This window comes from Schistocerca serialis, chromosome 9 (genome assembly GCF_023864345.2).
Source record: "Schistocerca serialis cubense isolate TAMUIC-IGC-003099 chromosome 9, iqSchSeri2.2, whole genome shotgun sequence".
In the NCBI taxonomy this organism is placed as follows: Eukaryota; Metazoa; Arthropoda; class Insecta; order Orthoptera; family Acrididae; genus Schistocerca; species Schistocerca serialis.
Genome location: NC_064646.1, coordinates 208992063 through 209011847, shown reverse-complemented (window position 1 = coordinate 209011847; position 19785 = coordinate 208992063). Strand labels below are relative to the sequence as shown.

The following is a 19785-nucleotide window of genomic DNA, read 5'->3' as shown; positions in this document are numbered from 1 at the left end:
CACCTACTCCTGCAAGCAGCAGCAACGTAATAAGACAAATATGCACCTAATCACGGTAGGTGAACAGAACCGCAGGCACCAAAAGAAGTTGGGATACCGCAAACAACAGGTTGGACACGAAGTAGTTGGGAGGATTTGGCAAAAATGGGACTACCAGAACAAAATGAAGCAAGCATAACGGAAGTCGAGATAACAGGTAAAGTAATTAGCATCGCAGAGTTATTTAATTCTGAAACTAGGGAGAGCCGATTCCAAGAGGACAACGTACCATCGACAGAAATAAACATTTAGTAACAACAGGTGGTAATTGAGGAAATAGGATGGCAAGGATCAAACAAAGGCAGGATAACAATAACATCATGCTGGGGAGATATTAATTGGGTGGTTACTGGCAGAGTTATTTGAGGCTGAGACCAAGGAAAACGAACTCAAGGACTGTAATCCGCAGTCGACGGAAGCTGAAAATAAATAACTATTGAGCATAGGTTCCAATGTGTACAATGAATGAAAGTTACGGAGATACATCAAGGGCATTTAGATGCGACTATTTGGGAGTTTACACAAAGAAATAAAAGGCAGATATAGTTGAATTGAGGTAAGACTAAGTTAAATGTGAAGAAGAACTGGTAGAAGAGAGAGAGAGAGATAGTGGTCGAGGCATACCTGACAGGAAGTTCGATTTCACAGGTAAAAATCCTAAAACGACTCATATATGATTCATAGAGGTTGCATTACTGCAGGGAGATGAGGAAGAAAAGTGAAAATCGGTCGAGTTTCAACCAGCTGTGAAGGCCCTGGTAGCAAAAATCCAAATTAAGGTAGTCAATAGGCAGCAGAAGCGAGCTAACCGCGATTTCGGAAAACTTATTAAACCAATGCAATGCTAACGAAGAAATACCGATCTTGAAAACGAAGGAGATGAAAGTGAAGGGACTCAACAAAAATCATGCTGCGGGTGTCGATAAACAAACAAGGTAATGCTTTTCAGCCAAGGTCAAAAGATCGAAGCCAATTTCTTTATCATACCGAAATTAATGGTGGACATGATGGTAGGTGCGGATTTTCGAATGAAAGACGAGCTGTGTTAGACATGGGAAAGGATAGCGCGACATTTGAGAGGATTACACTTCTCTTTGAGCCAGGGCTGAACACTGTCAAACGTAGGTGGAAGAGCAAGAGCTTCCAGACCTAAGGAACGATCTTCCACCACTCAAACAAAGTGGTGCAGACAGAACGAACGAAGCATAGAATGAGATAGGTTAAGTTCTAGGACTTCATCATGTAAGCCATATTAAAAGGTGTGATAAATAATCAATTATAAGCATCAGTAAATAATATCAAAGAAGCCGTCAAGTACGTCCAGACAGGACGTGACCAGGAGTATGGGCGAAAGAAGAAACAGAGAACTGAGAAGTACCTTAAATTTTCATATGTAGCAACTAACATAATATATAGAGTGTGCAAAGGTGATGATCTAATAGCATGACCTACTAACATGCCACACCACGACACCACACATATCGACCATAGGGAGTGTCATTAGCTTAATATATCAGGAACAAACTGGAACCAGACAGACAAACGAGAATTGTAACACAGAGATAGGACGACGGACCATGTAAAGAATTTCATAAGCGCGTAAATTAGGCATTAGGCATAAGGTAGATTATAAGAAAATATTCTTGTACTCGACCTCTGCAAGAAACAACCGTCAACTGCCAATGACGATGCGGCAGACGAGAACTGAAAATGTATATCGAACGTGGTTCGAAGAGATAAACTTTTTCTACAATGCAGAGGTGCTGGCAAGGACACGAGAAGGATGGCAATTTGTAATCTAGGCACCCCTGTACCTAACTGCGCTAGCAATCTTGCCGTAATAAAAAAGTACAAGGAGGATAGATGAGCACCAAAGATCGAATTTGGGTCCAGGCCTTGCGAAAATTCCCTTTCGATCGATACTCGATTTTGGAGGACTGCAGGGAATGACGGGCTGAGGCACAATTGGGAAAAAACGTATTACGTGTAGAATGGCACTGTTGCCATCAGACTGCGATGTTATTTTGAACTACAGAGCTGAAGGAAAATCAATAAAACAATTGTGAACTACACATCCTAATCAATGACTGAAACACTACCGAACATAAAATTTCGAAGCAACTAGTGGTCAATAATTTCGTATATGCTACCCAGAGAAGAGACAAGGTTCAAGTCTGGAGAAAGGAAGATACTTCAGAGGATGAAGAGTCCCAAGACTGATGTTGAAGAGAGAGGATGGGCGGAAATATTTCAAGATACTCTTTTTCCAAACACCCATCTTACTGTAAACTAGTAGTCTACGAAGTGTTATAAAAACAAATTATCTTCAGCAATGTCTTGAGATGAAAAAATCATGTCTTTAAAGCCAATACTCCATGAGTCGCAGCACTAAAAGTTCCACATCATTATGAGGGTCACACCAAACTATGGCAACAACCTGTTGCAAAATTCGATGAAGAATGTCGCTGCTCTCTCAAAGGTTTGCTGACAAACATCTGGTATAAGTTCTGCAGCTTCGTGCAAAGACAATTGTTGCCAAACTCACGCAAGAACATTCGTAGACATCATATGAAAATAGTATCGAACTGAGGTAAAGATCAGTGTCAGACAAAGAAAAACCTGCAAAGAGCACAGCAATTAACATAGGACTTCGTTTTCATATCGATTTCATACAATTTGCAACTCTCCGTACAATATGTGAAAATGTCTGAATGAGAACTGTATCAAAGTCTTTTCATAACCTCTGTTTCATGAGCAATGCAGGAGAAGTATTTTTGTAAAGAAATGTTTTATTAACTTACAATGTTCATTAGAATAATATGTTAAAAAGAAAACCTTTTCATCTATATTGTGTCCTGAAGATAACGTTTTTGTGAAGTTCGTTTACTGTCTATGAGTGTAATATTTTAAAATTTTATTCATGCATGATTATCAATACAACATTTCTTAAAAACCTTGTTGTCTCTTAGACTAATATTTTTTATAATAATATGTGTGTATGAGCATTCTTTGAGGCAACAATATTTTTGAATTTGCATAAATCAGGAACAGAAACTTTTAAAATTTTGACATGATTAAGATTTGCCAAAGAATTATTTTGATGCTTACATTAGTTGTTAGAATCATAATTTTTGTAAAAGAAACAGCAAAATGTAAACACTGCATTTTTGGATTACGTATAAAGTATTCAATATTTTAAGCTGATTTAAATAGTAAGTGGTTGTCAAAAAGGTATTAAAAGATCGATGTGAGAGGCTCCTTGTCTTCAATATAAAATCTAAAATACGCACAACACATTTAAATAAAAAAGAAAAGGAAATTGACGTCAGTAGAAAAAAATTATAGTCTTCACTTAAGGGGGACAAATGAATAACAAAGTTAACCATATAAAAAAGTATACAAACCAACAGAATTAAATAGAATAAGGACTAAACCAAGTGCTTGAACAATATTCAATGCTTGAGAAAAAGTATAATTTTCGACTGACTTAGAGAATGCCGCAACCATTGTCTAACTTCGGTAAAAAAGGGTGGTGATATGTAAGGTGTCAAACATATAACGCACCTTACATTGAATTCCTGGAACAATTGCAGTTAACTCAGTATGTCACCCAACATAGTCATGTAAAAATACATGATTTATATTGATAGACAAAATGAAGCGAATAAAGAAACCGACATGTCGTGAATATAAACCACTGACACTCACCCTAGTAACTTAACGCAAATAATTTCCCTGACCTGAGCTACGAGACGCAGTTCTGAGAGAAAGGAGAATTTTACGACGGCACGCCTTCTTGTGCAGCTGAAACCCTCACCACGGGATACCTAGTGGACACAATGAGACGCTGCACCCACTGTGTAGGCTGCTGGGAAAAGCAGCCCTACTCCCTGCTTTTAACGAGGACCTTCAGAAACCCTTTCTACAGGATCACGGCCGGAAATCGCAGATAAACGTCCGGGGAATCCAACTCAAAACATTGGTGACTCACTGTAGCCACCTGCTTTAAAACTCGCATGAAAGACAAAGCTGTTTATCTTAGTATTAAGCAGTAGAAGTTAAACTCTGCCCTGCGAAAGAAACAAGTACATATGCCCTCATTGGCCAGAAAGAAAACATGTGGCCACCAGCTCTGATATAGGCAAACTTCAGACAGAGTAATTGGCTTCTTCTCTTGCAGAAAAACGCCAAGGTTTTGAGCAAGGTCACTCGCGCCTTGCTAGGACAATTGCGACAGTCATTATGAGAACACTTGTTCACAAACTCCTCTTCAGTCGTAAGGAGTTAAATTGCAAAGTCTCCAAGCACAGAGAACCGCACCTAACAATTAATGCTTGTGAGCGATTTTAGGGCAACAACATACTCGCTGTTCCTGCCAAATAGCGTGTTCCATACCAGTTAGCTTAGCTAGGGGAAAATAGGAGTCTCAGCTTCACCAAAGACGTAGGAAATGTTTCAGACTGGTGTTTAATAATCGAGAGAGGTTTAGAGTAGGTTCTCAGATTCATAGCTCGCACGAACAGCTGCCACTGCCTCAGCCAATGCAAGGTAATCACAAGTGCTTGTCCCACGCTAGCATGCGATGTTCGATGGACACTCGGAACTGCCGTAGTCTCCATCTATCCTAATTTTCGTACATTCATCCATAACCTGTAGTTAAACATACTCACAATTGTCGGGCTTAATTAAAGTTGAAACGTGAGATGTCCCATCTAACGAATGGTATTGATCAGTCACTGTAGAGTTATGAATTCTTTTAACTGTGTACTTCTTTTTGATTGCTCTTTACTGATCCCATTTAATTTTGGTTATTTTCACTGTGTATTTTAGTGCAATTGATATCTCTTGCCCGAATTGTATTTAATTTGTTTGTATATTTATCAACTCCCTGACATGGTCATCACCATCTTACCACTAAAGAACCTTATAAAATTTAGGAATTTACTATCGCAGTCGTGAAGACCCAGTAATAATATTTTTCCACCCTGTACATATATTTTCTAATATTTCTATGTCATGGAGTCATACGTAAAGTTAAAATAAACCTTAAATACGAAAATCAAAGATTTCACTTTTGCTAATATATAGTTACATCTCAGCCTGTACACTAATTTCTTTTAGCGATAATATTTCCTTTGCAGGGAGTGTAGACGAACCGACATCGAGATAATTGTCTGATTACATCACTGTCGTTACTGCTGCTCTTCTGAACTCTGCATGTGTGAGAGGGCATCGTCCTACCTTACAGGCCATAGGTTCAACACCAAATTTCTAAAACACCCACACAGCATCCTTGGGCAAGTATGGTAGGTATATAGATCAGAACCAGTCTCAAATATATTCGAGTTTATGCAGGCAAAGTCACAGGTGAAAAGCTTCAGCTTAGCCACTGCTTCGATTTTGCCCATATTTGGTAAACATTATTTTCTTCTGCAATGAAATAATGTGGTGGTTAAGGATCTGCAACATGCAATAGGGTTAATAGCAATAATGTAGAGACATAAGGGAGGAGGAGGACAAGGACATACACTGAGGGGAAAGGAGGAGAGAGACACACATAAGGGAGAGGAGCAGATGGACAGAGAGAGAGAGAGAGAGAGAGAGAGGGAGGGGTGGGGGTAAATAGAATAAAGGGAAGAGAAGTAGAATGAGACACATAGACGAGAGCAGGAGGTGGACATCAAAAGGAAAGGGGAGGAGATGGATAGAGAATGGAGGTAGTAGGAGGTGGACAGGGAGAAGTGACAAGAGGAGATGGGATGGACAGAGAAAGAAATATTGGAGGAGCAGATGAAGAGAGGGGGCAGGAAGTGATGTAGAGGGATAGGGAAGATGAAGAGATGAACAGAGTTATGGGAGGGGGGGGGGGGAGTAAAGAGATTAATAGAATATTCAAATAAACATTGCAGTGAATGCCAAGTACACAGCCACTAAATAAATAACTACAGTATTTCCTCTAAGAGAGAGTTCTTTGTTTACAACAGATTAAAGTGAGGAGCAAGAAGTGAAATGAATCTGTGACCTCACATTCTCCTCTAATCCGCACTCCATCACACTGCTACACAGTTATGTCCACTCATCACGGTTTCCCCCTCCCCTACACTCACAAAAGATCCCTCCATCGATATTCCATACCTATTCTTACACAATACATAAATACACAGAAAGATAATTAAATAGAATTACCCACATACAATAATCCATCGGGAAAAAAAAGTTGTAGGTCAAAGACAAAGTAGTGGAAAGGTTATGTTGGCAACACTAAAAACACAAATCACAAAACATACTTGAAGTACAAAAACGAGATTGGTGTGCTTAAAAGTGTGTTGTGAAAAACATAGTGCTGTAGAACGCATACAAATTACACCAAAACCATCAGTCTCTAACGCAGAAAAACAACCATGTGCTTGCAGAAGAAATCAACCGAAAAACACCGTGAGTACAAATCAATTTATTCTTAACGAAGCGTTTATCGATATAAATGCAAACCAAAATGTGAATAACCTAATTACAGACCACTGTTTATGCTTTACCTCAATAAGGCGAAACGCGTCTGGTTAAAAAATGACGCATTTTTGTAGTTGCTGCGTGCAGTGACCGCGTGGTTTGAGGCGCCAAGTCATGGATTGCGCGGCCCCTCCCACTGGAGGTTCGTGTCCTCCATCGGGCTTGGGTGTGTGTCTTGTTCTTAGCATAAGTTAGTATAAGTTAGTTTAAGTAGTGTGTTAGTCTAGGGACCAATGCCTTCCGCAGATTGGTCCCTTAGGAATTCACACACATTTGAACATTTTTGTAGTTGCAACGGCACAACAAAAATACCCTCAAGAATGCTTAAACTTTGCCTATAATTCCTCTACATCCTTCTTACTGATGGTAAGTGATGCCAATTCACCCTATAAATATGACGTTAATAAGTGCTTATCTGCTCCATCTAGTAGAAACTCTCTCCTAGCCTTCTTGACTGTTTTATTAACTCTTGGAATGCTTGTGAATGTGGAAAACGCTTTGCGCAGACGGTTCGGAACCTACCTTAAATTGTAAAACTATGCATAGTGGACTTGAAACCTTCTTAATTCCAACAGTTGCCTCTACGTTTAGTGTATGTTGGGAGGTGGTAACGTACAAATCACTCCTAGAGGCGGGCATAGTGAAGAGAAGGCGTCACATAAAAGAGTAATCGAAACGACAGTTCTTGGCTTTGACGCCATATACACTCCTGGAAACGGAAAAAAGAACACATTGACACCGGTGTGTCAGACCCACCATACTTGCTCCGGACACTGCGAGAGGGCTGTACAAGCAATGATCACACGCACGGCACAGCGGACACACCAGGAACCGCGGTGCTGGCCGTCGAATGGCGCTAGCTGCGCAGCATTTGTGCACCGCCGCCGTCAGTGTCAGCCAGTTTGCCGTGGCATACGGAGCTCCATCGCTGTCTTTAACACTGGTAGCATGCCACGACAGCGTGGACGTGAACCGTATGTGCAGTTGACGGACTTTGAGCGAGGGCGTATAGTGGGCATGCGGGAGGCCGGGTGGACGTACCGCCGAATTGCTCAACACGTGGGGCGTGAGGTCTCCACAGTACAGCGATGTTGTCGCCAGTGGTCGGCGGAAGGCGCACGTGCCCGTCGACCTGGGACCGGACCGCAGCGACGCACGGATGCACGCCAAGACCGTAGGATCCTACGCAGTGCCGTAGGGGACCGCACCGCCACTTCCCAGCAAATTTGTTGCTCCTGGGGTATCGGCGAGGACCATTCGCAACCGTCTTCATGAAGCTGGGCTACGGTCCCGCACACCGTTAGGCCGTCTTCCGCTCACGCCCCAACATCGTGCAGCCCGCCTCCAGTGGTGTCGCGACAGGCGTGAATGGAGGGACGAATGGAGACGTGTCGTCTTCAGCGATGAGAGTCGCTTCTGCCTTGGTGCCAATGATGGTCGTATGCGTGTTTGGCGCCGTGCAGGTGAGCGCCACAATCAGGACTGCATACGACCGAGGCACACAGGGCCAACACCCGGCATCATGGTGTCGGGAGCGATCTCCTACACTGGCCGTACACCACTGGTGATCGTCGAGGGGACACTGAATAGTGCCCGGACATCCAAACCGTCATCGAACCCATCGTTCTACCATTCCTAGACCGGCAAGGGAACTTGCTGTTCCAACAGGACAATGCACGTCCGCATGTATCCCGTGCCACCCAACGTGCTCTAGAAGGTGTAAGTCAACTACCCTGGCCAGCAAGATCTCCGGATCTGTCCCCCATTGAGCATGTTTGGGACTGGATGAAGCGTTGTCTCACGCGGTCTGCACGTCCAGCACGAACGCTGGTCCAACTGAGGCGCCAGGTGGAAATTGCATGGCAAGCCGTTCCACAGGACTACATCCAGCATCTCTACGATCGTCTCCATGGGAGAATAGCAGCCTGCATTGCTGCGAAAGGTGGATATACACTGTACTAGTGCCGACATTGTGCATGCTCTGTTGCCTGTGTCTATGTGCCTGTGGTTCTGTCAGTGTGATCATGTGATGTATCTGACCCCAGGAATGTGTCAATAAAGTTTCCCCTTCCTGGGACAACGAATTCACGGTGTTCTTATTTCAATTTCCAGGAGTGTATACCAGTGTCACTTATAATGGTCCGAATGACATTTAGACCCAGGTATAGTAGAGATACCGAATGTTTTGAAAACGTTTAGAACAATAAGGCATGGTCTATCGGAGATTAAAGTTACAAGAAAAAAATTTTCAAGACCTGGTTTTTTTGGAGAATTCGAGGTAATTGGGCAACGTCGGTTAATCATCTAATACCTGCAAATAGTGGAGGACGTACACTTGGATTGCGTACTGAGCCCTGACAGAAATTTCATTAGTCTTAGCTTATTCAGTATTTCTACATTTTATACCAAATGGTAATATGCTAATGCATATAAGAGAGAGACATGGTTTGACTACATCCGATTTACACCTAAGTGGTAGACATCTGAAGTTGTCGCATGGTTTAAATACTTAGGGCTAATGCTATGAAGTAGTTCGAACACATAGACTTAGTAGCAAGGAAAGTCAATGGAAATCTTATTCGGCCTTACTTAGTGCCCTATCCAGCTGAAGGCACTCATAGAAGATTAGATACTGTAGAGCAACAAAAGTGTGGGTATTTTGATCACTGTATTTCACATGCTGATCCAAACAGTCCCAGACATCTTCTATGAGATTAAGAACGCTTGATTCAGCTAGCCAGCCTAAGTGCAATAGGGTGCCTCAGCTGCTATGTAAACACTGCTACTGCAATCTTGAAAGACAAGAGTGTCAAAAGCAGATTTCTCCTGAAGTTTCAAGTAGCAAGTAGACAGAGAGAGTGCGTCGGCTGCAGTGAGAGAGAGAGAGAGAGAGTGTGTTGACTCGTCGGTGAGTGAGTAGCTTTGACGGCAGACGTGCTGGATAAGGAATGAATCTAATCTGGATACTCACTGGAGTAGACAATAATTCTGACATTCTTTCATAGAGAGGCGACACATTTGGAAAAACATGAATATACTTCTTCTCCGCTGCAAGCACAAGCCGAGTAATTATTGCAGTGTAAAGATTACGCATTGTTCGACAAAATCAACGTTTTTGAAACCAGAGCAAATTATTGGTCATGTGTTCAGAATCTTAATGACTATTAGCCATCCATCACTTTTAGTTATAAATGTTTTGTAGAGAGAATAAAGAGTTAATTTGGAACTTAAATAATGTTTATTCGTATCAGTTTACATTGTGTATTACAATGCAAAAGGACGATTATAGTTTCGTGTTAGTGCAACCTCTGGCGGCAAATCGTAATATTTCTACACGCTCACCGCTTACACAATTGCGTAAACAGTTAGTTGCATTTTTCAAAGTAGCCTAAAGTGAATGATAAGGCAGTTAGCTGCTCAATTATTTATTCCATTTCTGCATTCCGTATTGTTGCAGCGGAACAAGACAAGGCAGAGCTGAATGGTCCCTTGCAGGTAAGAAACAACTGGAGGGTTTAAACGAACTTTATGAGTTGGAATTAGGAACTGTATTCACTTGTAACATTTTCACATGATTCAGTTGGTGCATGGTTTTCAGTATGGGACTATTAGCCAGGGTGTTGTGACTGAATGATGACGAAGCCATTCCGTGTACTATTGGCAGCCATTCTTTATATTCAGTTACAGTTACAGATAGATTCACTTTAGAGTCATTGGTGCTGTATGCACTGAAAGTAATTTGCATAGCCAATCTTCGTGTTCAGAAGAAGGATAGTAAATTCTATTCTAGATAAAAATACGTGAGAGACAATACATTCTAAACAAGGAACAAGTGCATTCACTTTGTTAGTAGTACTTTGAGGCACTGGATTCTTGTAGAAACAGTAAAAATAAATATGTATGCTACTGTTAAACTGCAGAAGCTATAGAGTAATGGTACTAAGGAATATTCCTGAGTAACAAGCTTTGTCGCGCGTAGTTATCAAGTTTCAGCACATAATTTTCAAAGCGAAGAGTAAAGAGCAGCACTTGACACAACAATGAAAACATACACGTTTTAAGCCAACAAATAAATTGGTAAAACGATGTTCTGTTGCTAGTTAATATATTTGTGTAAACGTACATAAATTAGCCAGATCATGTACCATGAAACTAAGAAACGTTTCTCGGCAAATAACAGCCGTGGTGGCCGAGCGGTTCTAGGCGCTTCAGTCTGGAACCGCGCGACCGCTACGGACGCAGGTTCGAATCCTGCCTCGGGCATGGCTGTGTGTGATGTCCTTAGGGTAGTTAGGTTTAAGTAGTTCTAAGTTCTAGGGGACTGATGACCTCAGATGTTAAGTCCCATAGTGCTCAGAGTCATTTGAACCATTTTCGGCAAATAAATGTTCTACATGCAAATATAAACTACCTTGTAAATGGGCCAGAAAACGATAGATATGTGAGCAATTTAAACATGAAGCTATGATGCCTTATAACATACTGCACAAAAGTTAAAATAAGTGTAATCCAAATCCCCAACATACCATGGTAAGGGATCTTTCGATTCACTTGATCACGAACGTTAATGGTATAGCAAAAACTTAAATATTTTCGCTTAGCAATTTTTCTTCTGAAACCCGGTGAAGATTTTACGACGTCTACATTACAGTGAAGGGTACTTGGGCAAAACATACAGTATCGAACCTTTCTAGAATCGTAAATGAAAATATATTACAGCTTATGTGAAAGTTGCTGGAATACATCACATCTGCAACTTAGTGAAATTTTGATATGAAATAGTATCTGTCAAGATTTAAGGATTTTGAACGTCAGATATGTTGTTATGGGAGTATATTTTGATATAAGCTTTACAACTGAAGATCTGGTATGTACCACAACTGGTCATTAGCCAGTTTCAGTCCGTTTGTTGTAGAAATCATAAAACAAACGAATGCTTTCCTAGCATAATCTCTTAGATTTAATAGAGGAAAAGCTGTTTGATCGAAGCGTAACGCATATAGTATAGAGATCAACAGGTTTTTGCTTAGTTCCGCAGATGGACGACATATCCAAGAGGAAAACAATCGTAATGAAAAGAACAGTAACAAAGTAATTAAGGAACTACTGAAAACATGAAAATGACGATAAATCAGAATATTGCTATCAAAGTGCGAAAATAATAACACTGGTGATGAAAGCGCTACATGACATCGAAATCTGTCAAATTATTGCTACACCATTTATTCTTCAAAATAAATAGCGGTTACAGAAATATTTAGGAAATTGTTTTGCAAGGAACAAAAACTGTAATGTATCGAAATGTATTTGCAATCAGATATCGCGCCAAGTAACCTACCTGAGGATTTCTTGGTGAGTTTCAATACAAAGGCACAAATCGTAGTACATGGTTTCACCAGTTTCGCTGTCAAGTTCCTTCTTCTCAGAAACGGCTTTCTCCTCGCCGACGATGTCCACGTCGTTTCTCAGCTTCACAAGACGCTGTCCGAGGATCTCCAGCTGGGCCGCGACCAGAATCATGACGACCGCGAACAGGCAGTCCACACTGAAGCTTATCTGGCTCACCCAGATAGCTGACAGGCCCTGCACGGTGTAGGAGAACTCGTACAGGCTGTTGTTGTTCCATTGGTGCTGAACATAGGGCAGACGCCGCTCCTCTGGGTAGACTAAGAGGGGCACAAAGTTCCACAAGAAGCTCTGCGACAGCATGAAGAGCAGCAGACCCAGCGTGAGGCGGGCAGCTTTCCGGCGGGACCATTCAGAAATGGCTGCCAAGTTAGGGTCCTCTGAGCAGGACTCGCTTTGGAGCGACAGCAGCTTGTCGAGCTGATGAGCCAGGGAGTTGTACTGCCGTCTGTCGTACAGAAAGACGGCCATCTTAGCGACGCCGCTGCCGCAGGTGAAGGTGATCAGGAGAACAAGGGTGGTTTCCTCCAGATCTCCCCAGATGAAGTAAACAGCTAGGGCACACTCCACGGTGCTCCATAAGCTTAATCCGAATGCGATAGTAGATTGGAATTTGAACAGGCGGGATTCACCCAGTTCCCAAACTCCCAACAGCCACAGGTGTCGGATGTTAAGCTTGAGAACGGAGTTGCCACTGGCTGCCCAGGACAAATTATCCTTCATTTTAAGGCCCTTTGTATCTCTTATCCGGCCCGTCTTACAGCGAGTACTTAAGATCTTTTTGACGTTACTACAGTTCCTGTCGGGAAACGGTGTGCTAACAACTTTCTGCCCCTGCCAGATGTGAATCGTGAGATACGGAGACGATGAAAGTCGACTGAGCGCTTCTGCATTCCTCTAATTCTCTTCTGTCACTGAGGGCGAGGCTGTCTTTTATATATGAATACATCTATATGGCTGCAACTATTACAAATTGCAGTGGCGGAAGTAAGTTGTGAATTATCAAGGCAGACTGCAGCATTTTGTGGATGAGTTATTTAGATTCGTTTGCAGACAGTGTCGACTGCGTTATATAATAGGAAAAAAACGTAATTCGTCGATGGACGTAAATTATGAAAACTTATCATTCTTCTAAACTCTCAAACAGTTCGATGGCAGCTTTTAATTTCAAAATTTAGGTTTCACTTTTAAAACATTTATATGAAGGTGTGACAACGCAAGACCATTATTAAGCTGAATAAAATATTGACAGCTATATGAAATTTAACACCGTGTGTGAATTATTGAAGTATTTACGTCACAGTGCCCGCCGTCAAACTACAGAATATTTACCTCATAAAGAAGTGTGATTATACGGGAAAAAGAGTGGGGAATATTTTTGTTTTAAAACTGTGCATGGTAATGACTGTACCGTATCTAATGTAACATGAAACGTTGTTCAAACTAAACAAATTAGTGATATAGTTTGTGATTCCTTTTCGTAAAGGCTGTGTCCAGTACAGGGAAATGGTTTCGCTTCGCCGTATGTGTGGCATCAACTGTGCACATGGCCCCTATGTCTGTTGCTTGGCAACGAAATGTGCACCCTTGTGCAGGCCAGGTCGACAGATTGTGCACATTACCCTGGGCCCATTTAAAGCATGAAGCGATACACTCGATCACGGGGGAAGGGATGGGGAGGGGGGGGGGAAGGGAAAGGAGGGGCAAGTTCAGAGTAGCGCCAGGATCACCCATAGTGCGATATTTTCACAAAGGCCGCATCATAAATAATGGCAAAATGAACCCATTTGCACGCTCAACAGATGTAAGTTTATCTGTAAAGATCTTACAAAGAACCCAAATAACGGCAAAAACTGTATGTGAGAGGGAACTAAAGGGATAAAGGTGCTAAATCTGATGTTGTATAGAAAAAAGGGAGGTAATCATATATCGCTTTTGTGGATTAACGCCTTCTAGAACCGGCCCTGATATTAACATACACGGGAACCAAATTTTCGGCATTTCGCATTAGCGGTATAGTATTGCAGCTCCAGTAAACCAGATACGAATGTTAGTTAATCCAGTAGTCAAATGAAACAACTCTTGTACCACTTCGTAAAGAGCACAACTACCCTTTTCTCTACAGCAGTCCGATAATTCTTCGACATATAATTGCACATTATTGTCATTTCTACCGTACAGAATTTCCTCGGTGACAACTGCATCATTTTCGAAGAGCCTTAGATTTGTAATTAGCTTCGGCCGCAAAGTCATTGACATGTATCTTGAAAACCAAAGACCCTACTACACTGCCTGGGGCTCACGAGATGCAGTTTCGGTATTTGCATCCTGTCTGTCAGACAGTTTTCGACCTCTTTTAAACCGGGTTTTATATATCCCAGGAGGACCCATTCAGAATACCCCGAAATAGTACGGAATAAAAAGTTATCCTGTATCAAAATGTTATCTCTAGCACTGGGGATATCAGGTGTTAAAAGCACGACTTGAGTCTCTTGCGATTAACGTTTTTGTAATGGAAAAGATTATTTTGTTCAGGAAGGAGGCAGAGATTAAAGATGTTGGATGATACCGAACTGAAGGATTAATGAACGAAGCATGGATAACACGAAATATGAACTCCTTCGGTGTAAGTAACATTAAGTTCATTAAGTCTGACTTACTTAATCTGAAGTAAATGTGAACGTAGTACGTTCACATTGTTTGCTTTCGGACAGAGTGAGGCAAAAATTATAAAGCGGATACAGAAACCGCCACCAAACAGTACTGAGCGATGTACGTATGTTGATCTAGAGTTTAATCCCTCCATTAGCCACCGCGCGTCAGCGTAGAAAGAATGGTCAATTGAACAATGATAATGGAGCCGGAGGTAGCTCGGTATTGGCCGAGAATGTGTAATATGTCAGCAGAAGTGGAACTGCTTTGAACACCACGAAAGTTCCTCAAGTTTTTTTTTTTTTTTTTTTGACGTTATATCGATGACATAGCCATCGGAGATCTAATGGCATCTCTGATCATTCAGAAAACTTCCCAGAATCGGCCCTAATTTTCAAAAACACAAAATCTGGGTCAACTGTAGCAATGAATTATTAATCTGCACCTCGCAAGAACAGTTTGACAATTTTTCTAATATAGATCGGCAGCCATAATTGACAGTAGCGAAGAAAATCAGGAAAAAGTTGATTACTGATTGTATAAGCCCTACATAAAAGAGAAACCTCGAAGAAGTTAGCAGGCTGTGCCTCATTAAGCGCTGCAGAATCAGAATGCAGAAAATCACTGTCGGTTACAAGTGTGCTAAACGGAACAAGTCGTAGGTCTGAAAGAGACAGATACCCTGAGTAGTGAGTATTAGGCGTAAAGGAGTGTAGACGGGCATTCATTGGACTGCACAACATTAGTATCTGAGAAGGATCGCAATATCAGTGATTTAGAGATTATACAGTGTTCAGGAAATGCTTTTGTGTTATAGAGACGTAAAAATACTGCAATGAATGGCTGGAAAACTGTATAATTATGTAACATTGATACAAAAGGAGCTATAGGATAATTTACATCGTAATCGAGTAACACAGCTCAATAGGAATTGAAATAATTTCGAAAAGGAACAAACTCTAAGCTTACTGTAACGAATCAATAACTTACACAACTATTATTTGAACCAAGTAAAGAGTCAACGCGACGTGCGTGAAGTAAAATGATGTGGAGATGGAGTATCAAAAATTGCTCTGTAAACTGATAGATTTTCACACGTACACGGAGGTCACAAAAATCACGGTATAATACCTAACGTCGTGTCGCACCCCTTTTTGCCCGCCATAGTGCCGTAAATCGACGTGGCATAGACTCCAAAAGTTGTTGGAAAGCCCCTGCAGAAATATTGAGCCATTTTGCTTCTGTAGCCGTCCACAAATGGGAAAGTGTTGAGAGTGCAGGATTTGTACACGAACTGACCTCTCGATTATGTTTGATAAACGGCTGATGGGACTGATTGCGGGTGACCTGAGTGACCAAATCATTCGGGAGAATTGTCCAGAATGTTCTTCAAACCAGTCGCGAACAGTTGTGGCCCGGTGATACGGCGTATTGTCATTCATAAAAACTCTATCATTTCTTGGTCTCCATGAAAACGAACATAACCATGTCCAGTCAACGACAGTTTCAGATGAACCAAACGACCCAATCTGTTCCATGTACAAACAGCACAAACCCTTATGAAGCCACCACCAGCTCGCACAGTGCCTTGTTGATATTTTGGCTCCATGGTTTCTTGGTGTCTCCGCCACACCCGAACTCTACCATCAGCTCTTAGCAATTATGACTAGTCTGACCTGATCATAGATTTCCATTCGTTTAAGGTCGAACCGATATGGTCACGAGCCCGGGAGAGGAGCTGCAGGCACTCCCGTCGATCGGCTGCTGCCATAGTCTATTAACCCTAGATTTCACTGCTGTGTCCTAAGGGATACGTCCATCGTACAACCCACATTGATTTATTCACGATATATTTCACGCAGTGTGGCTCGCTTCTTAACATTGACAACTCTAGACAAACGCCGCTGCTCTTGATCGTTAAGTGAAGGTCATCAGCCAATCCGTTGTCCGTGTTGAGAAGTAACGCCGGAAATCTGGAATTCTCAGAGCACTCTTCACACTGTAGATCTCGAAGAACTGAATTCCCCAACGATGGACTGACCCATGCGACTACCTGTACCTACCATTCCGCGTTCAGAGTCTATTAATTCACATTGGAAACCGTTTCACACGAATTGCCCTTTTATACCTTGTGTACGCGATACTACCGCCATCTTATATGTGCATATTGCTACTCCATGACATTCGTTTCGTCAGCACAAAGTGAGTAACGAAACGAATTTGAGGACCTTAAAGTGAACTACCGCTATTCACATCTCATACTGATCATTGTTACTATAAATTGTTCACTGTCTGATACAGTTAAGTAATCAGGTTACCAACGTATTTGAAACACCTTGAAGAAGGAATACAAGAAGCATCAAATGGGCGGAAAGTGTAGCACATGCTTCGAAACGCGAAAAATTGGCATTTCAGTTCAACCTTACTAAGCAGCTGGCAGTGAATCCATCTACATCCCGTGTATATGGAAAGATCGCAGAGTGCGTTACTTATTCGTACACCTGCCATCATTGAAATTACTTAACCCGGCGTAAGACTTAGAAGAAACGGGACGTTCGGGTCAAGGTGATTTATTTTTCCGGACACGTAGACCTAGTACATCTACATCATACTCCACAAGCCACATAATGGTGTGTGACGGAAGGTACGTTCGGTATCACAATCTGATACCTCCAACCCTGTTCCACTCGCGAATAATGTGTGGGAAGAATGACGGACAGTAAGCCTTTGTATTGGCACTAATCTCTCGAATTTTCTCCTCGTGGTCATATGCGAGATGTATATGTGGTAGGGGGGGGGGATGTAATATGTTGTCTGACTCCAGAAAAGTGCTGTCCAGAAATTTCAACAGTAAATCTCTCCGTGATGCACAACGCTTCTCTTGTAACGTCTGCCAGTGGAGGTTGTTTAGTATCTCCGTAACGCCCTCTCGCCCGCTAAACAATCCCGTGACGAAACGCGCCCTTCTTCGTTAGATCTTCTCTATCTCCTCTATCAGTCCTACCTGATAGGGATCTCATATAGTTGAAATTTACTCAAGAATCGGCCGAAAAAGCGTCTTATAAGCCACTTCTTTCGTGATGAGTTACATTTCCTTAGGATGAATCTGATTCAGGCGTCTGCTTTTCACACTATCTGTTTTATACGACCATTCCATTTAAGGTCTCTCTGGATAGTTACGCCAAAACATTTTATGGCAGACGCTGTCTCCAGATGTATTTCATCAATAGTGTAGCTATCGGCGGAATTTCCCAGCGGATAGTGGGGACATGATTGTATCCTCGTTTATATTTCAGTGCTGACAACGCCTGAGTACGCATGCAGTGTACCGATCAGCAAATTTCATACAAATAACATCATGGCGTTAGATGATCTTAACCCTTGCAATATCAACGCTTATTCCATGATGTTTAATATGGAGGTGGGGGTAGTTTATGGTGTCTACAAAAAAAAAAAAAAAAAAAGAAACAACGTCGTTACGTGATGGCACCTTTTGTTAACAACATCGTTTTTAAGTAGATGCTGATGTATAAGTAGGGTCCAGAGCCAAAAAATATCGTTTAATGCGATCTTAGCAATACCAACGATTTTTCCGTAATGTGTGCACTTATTCGAGGGTTACCTTATGACCAACGAAAACAATTAAATGAAAATACAAATTTTGTTAATTGTCGTTGCTTTATTAACTTTTTAAAGATTACAGATGTGTAATAAGTGCCCTGAACATGAAAATATGAATACGAAATTTATTGGGGAAAGTCGGATTCACTATCTATCTATATCCGAATCCCGCTCCAGCTACTGCCGGGTCTGGGTGCTGACGAGTCCTCTCCATTTGGCTCGGTCCTCACACCACTTTTCTTCCTCCACTTGCTGCCAGATCACACCTCTCCTTTCAACAGACATTCTCACTCCCATATTCCACCGTGTTCTTGGGCGCCCTCTAGGTCTTTTCCCATCCATCTTTAGTTCTTCCATAATTTTGGGGAGTCTCTGCCCATGCATCCTCTTAACATGCCCATACCATCTTAATCTCTTTCTTTCAATTTCTTCTCTCATACTTTTTTGTTTGATGTCCTTTCTAATCTCTACATTCCTTACTCTGTCCATTCTTGCTTTTCCCTTAACTGCTCTGAGAAATTTCATTTCCCTTGCTTGCAGTCTGCTCCAGTCCCTTTCTGTCATTGTCCATGTTTCTCCACCATAGGTGACAATAGGCATGTAATAATTCTTATACACAAGGAGTTTTGCTCTTTCTGAAACCTCATTATTTCAAATCAGATGTTTTATTGTTTGGTAGAAATTGCCTCCCTTCTGTAATCTCCTATTAATTTCTTTAGTTATTCTTCTATCCCTAGATATTTCACTCCCTAAATAAGTGAAACTTTCTACCACTTTGAGGGGTTCTCCATTCAAGGTAATATTTCCGTTGATTCCTTTCTCCCTTCCAAATACCATTACTTCACTCTTATCTTTATTTATTTTTAATCCATACCTTGTCATTATTTCCTTCCACGCATCAAGCTGTAACTGTACATCTACCTCTTTATCACCCTATATTACCATATCATCTGCAAAAATCATATTTTGATCTTTTTCTTTTACTATATCTTTAACTGCCCTATTCATTCCCTCCACCTTAATGGCAGCGACGGCGGAGAAGGAAGACTTCGGAACGGCGTAGCTGGCAGATGAGGCAACCCTCCTTTCTGGGGATTAAATGAGAAGGGAACCACTGCCTTGTGGTGGAGGAGAAACTCCAAAGGCTAAGGGAGACAATCCCAACAGAAAATCCTTCCTTGCGTTAGGCCTAGCAAGCCAGTAGGAAAGTCTTCATATATTGCTTTCAAAACACAGATATTGCTTTTGGATTCACTACTAGGACAAAAATAATGGGTTAGGTTTTATTAAAAAATTTAAAACAAGTACGGAATCCGGTAAAATAAATCGTGCTGTCCTGGTGGGTGGTGTGATTCCTGATACTATGATCCCATGCGTTTGTTTCACGTGAGTATGATGCCCAGTGACTGATTAGCCCAAGACCCACATATTTATGTTTTCGTAATTATACGGTTGCACCTGATGATGAAGCTTTAAGCTACGAAAACGGTCGCGAAATAACTTTAGAAAATTACTAGCAAACGATGTAGATTTTTTTTTTCTGTAACTCTGTAAATAAAT

The 19785-nt window shown here is 41.6% G+C and overlaps 1 protein-coding gene across 1 annotated transcript in view; it reads right to left on the bottom strand.

Annotated features, from left to right (window-relative positions):
* LOC126418989 (odorant receptor 43a-like) overlaps positions 1-12757 on the bottom strand; it is a 48255-nt gene extending 35498 nt beyond the window's left edge. The window contains exon 1 of the mRNA XM_050086035.1: positions 11885-12757. Coding sequence (XP_049941992.1) covers positions 11885-12675 — 791 coding nt within the window. The 5' untranslated portion in view covers positions 12676-12757. The remainder of the gene's footprint in view (positions 1-11884) is intronic.
* Positions 12758-19785: the final 7028 nt, after the last annotated feature.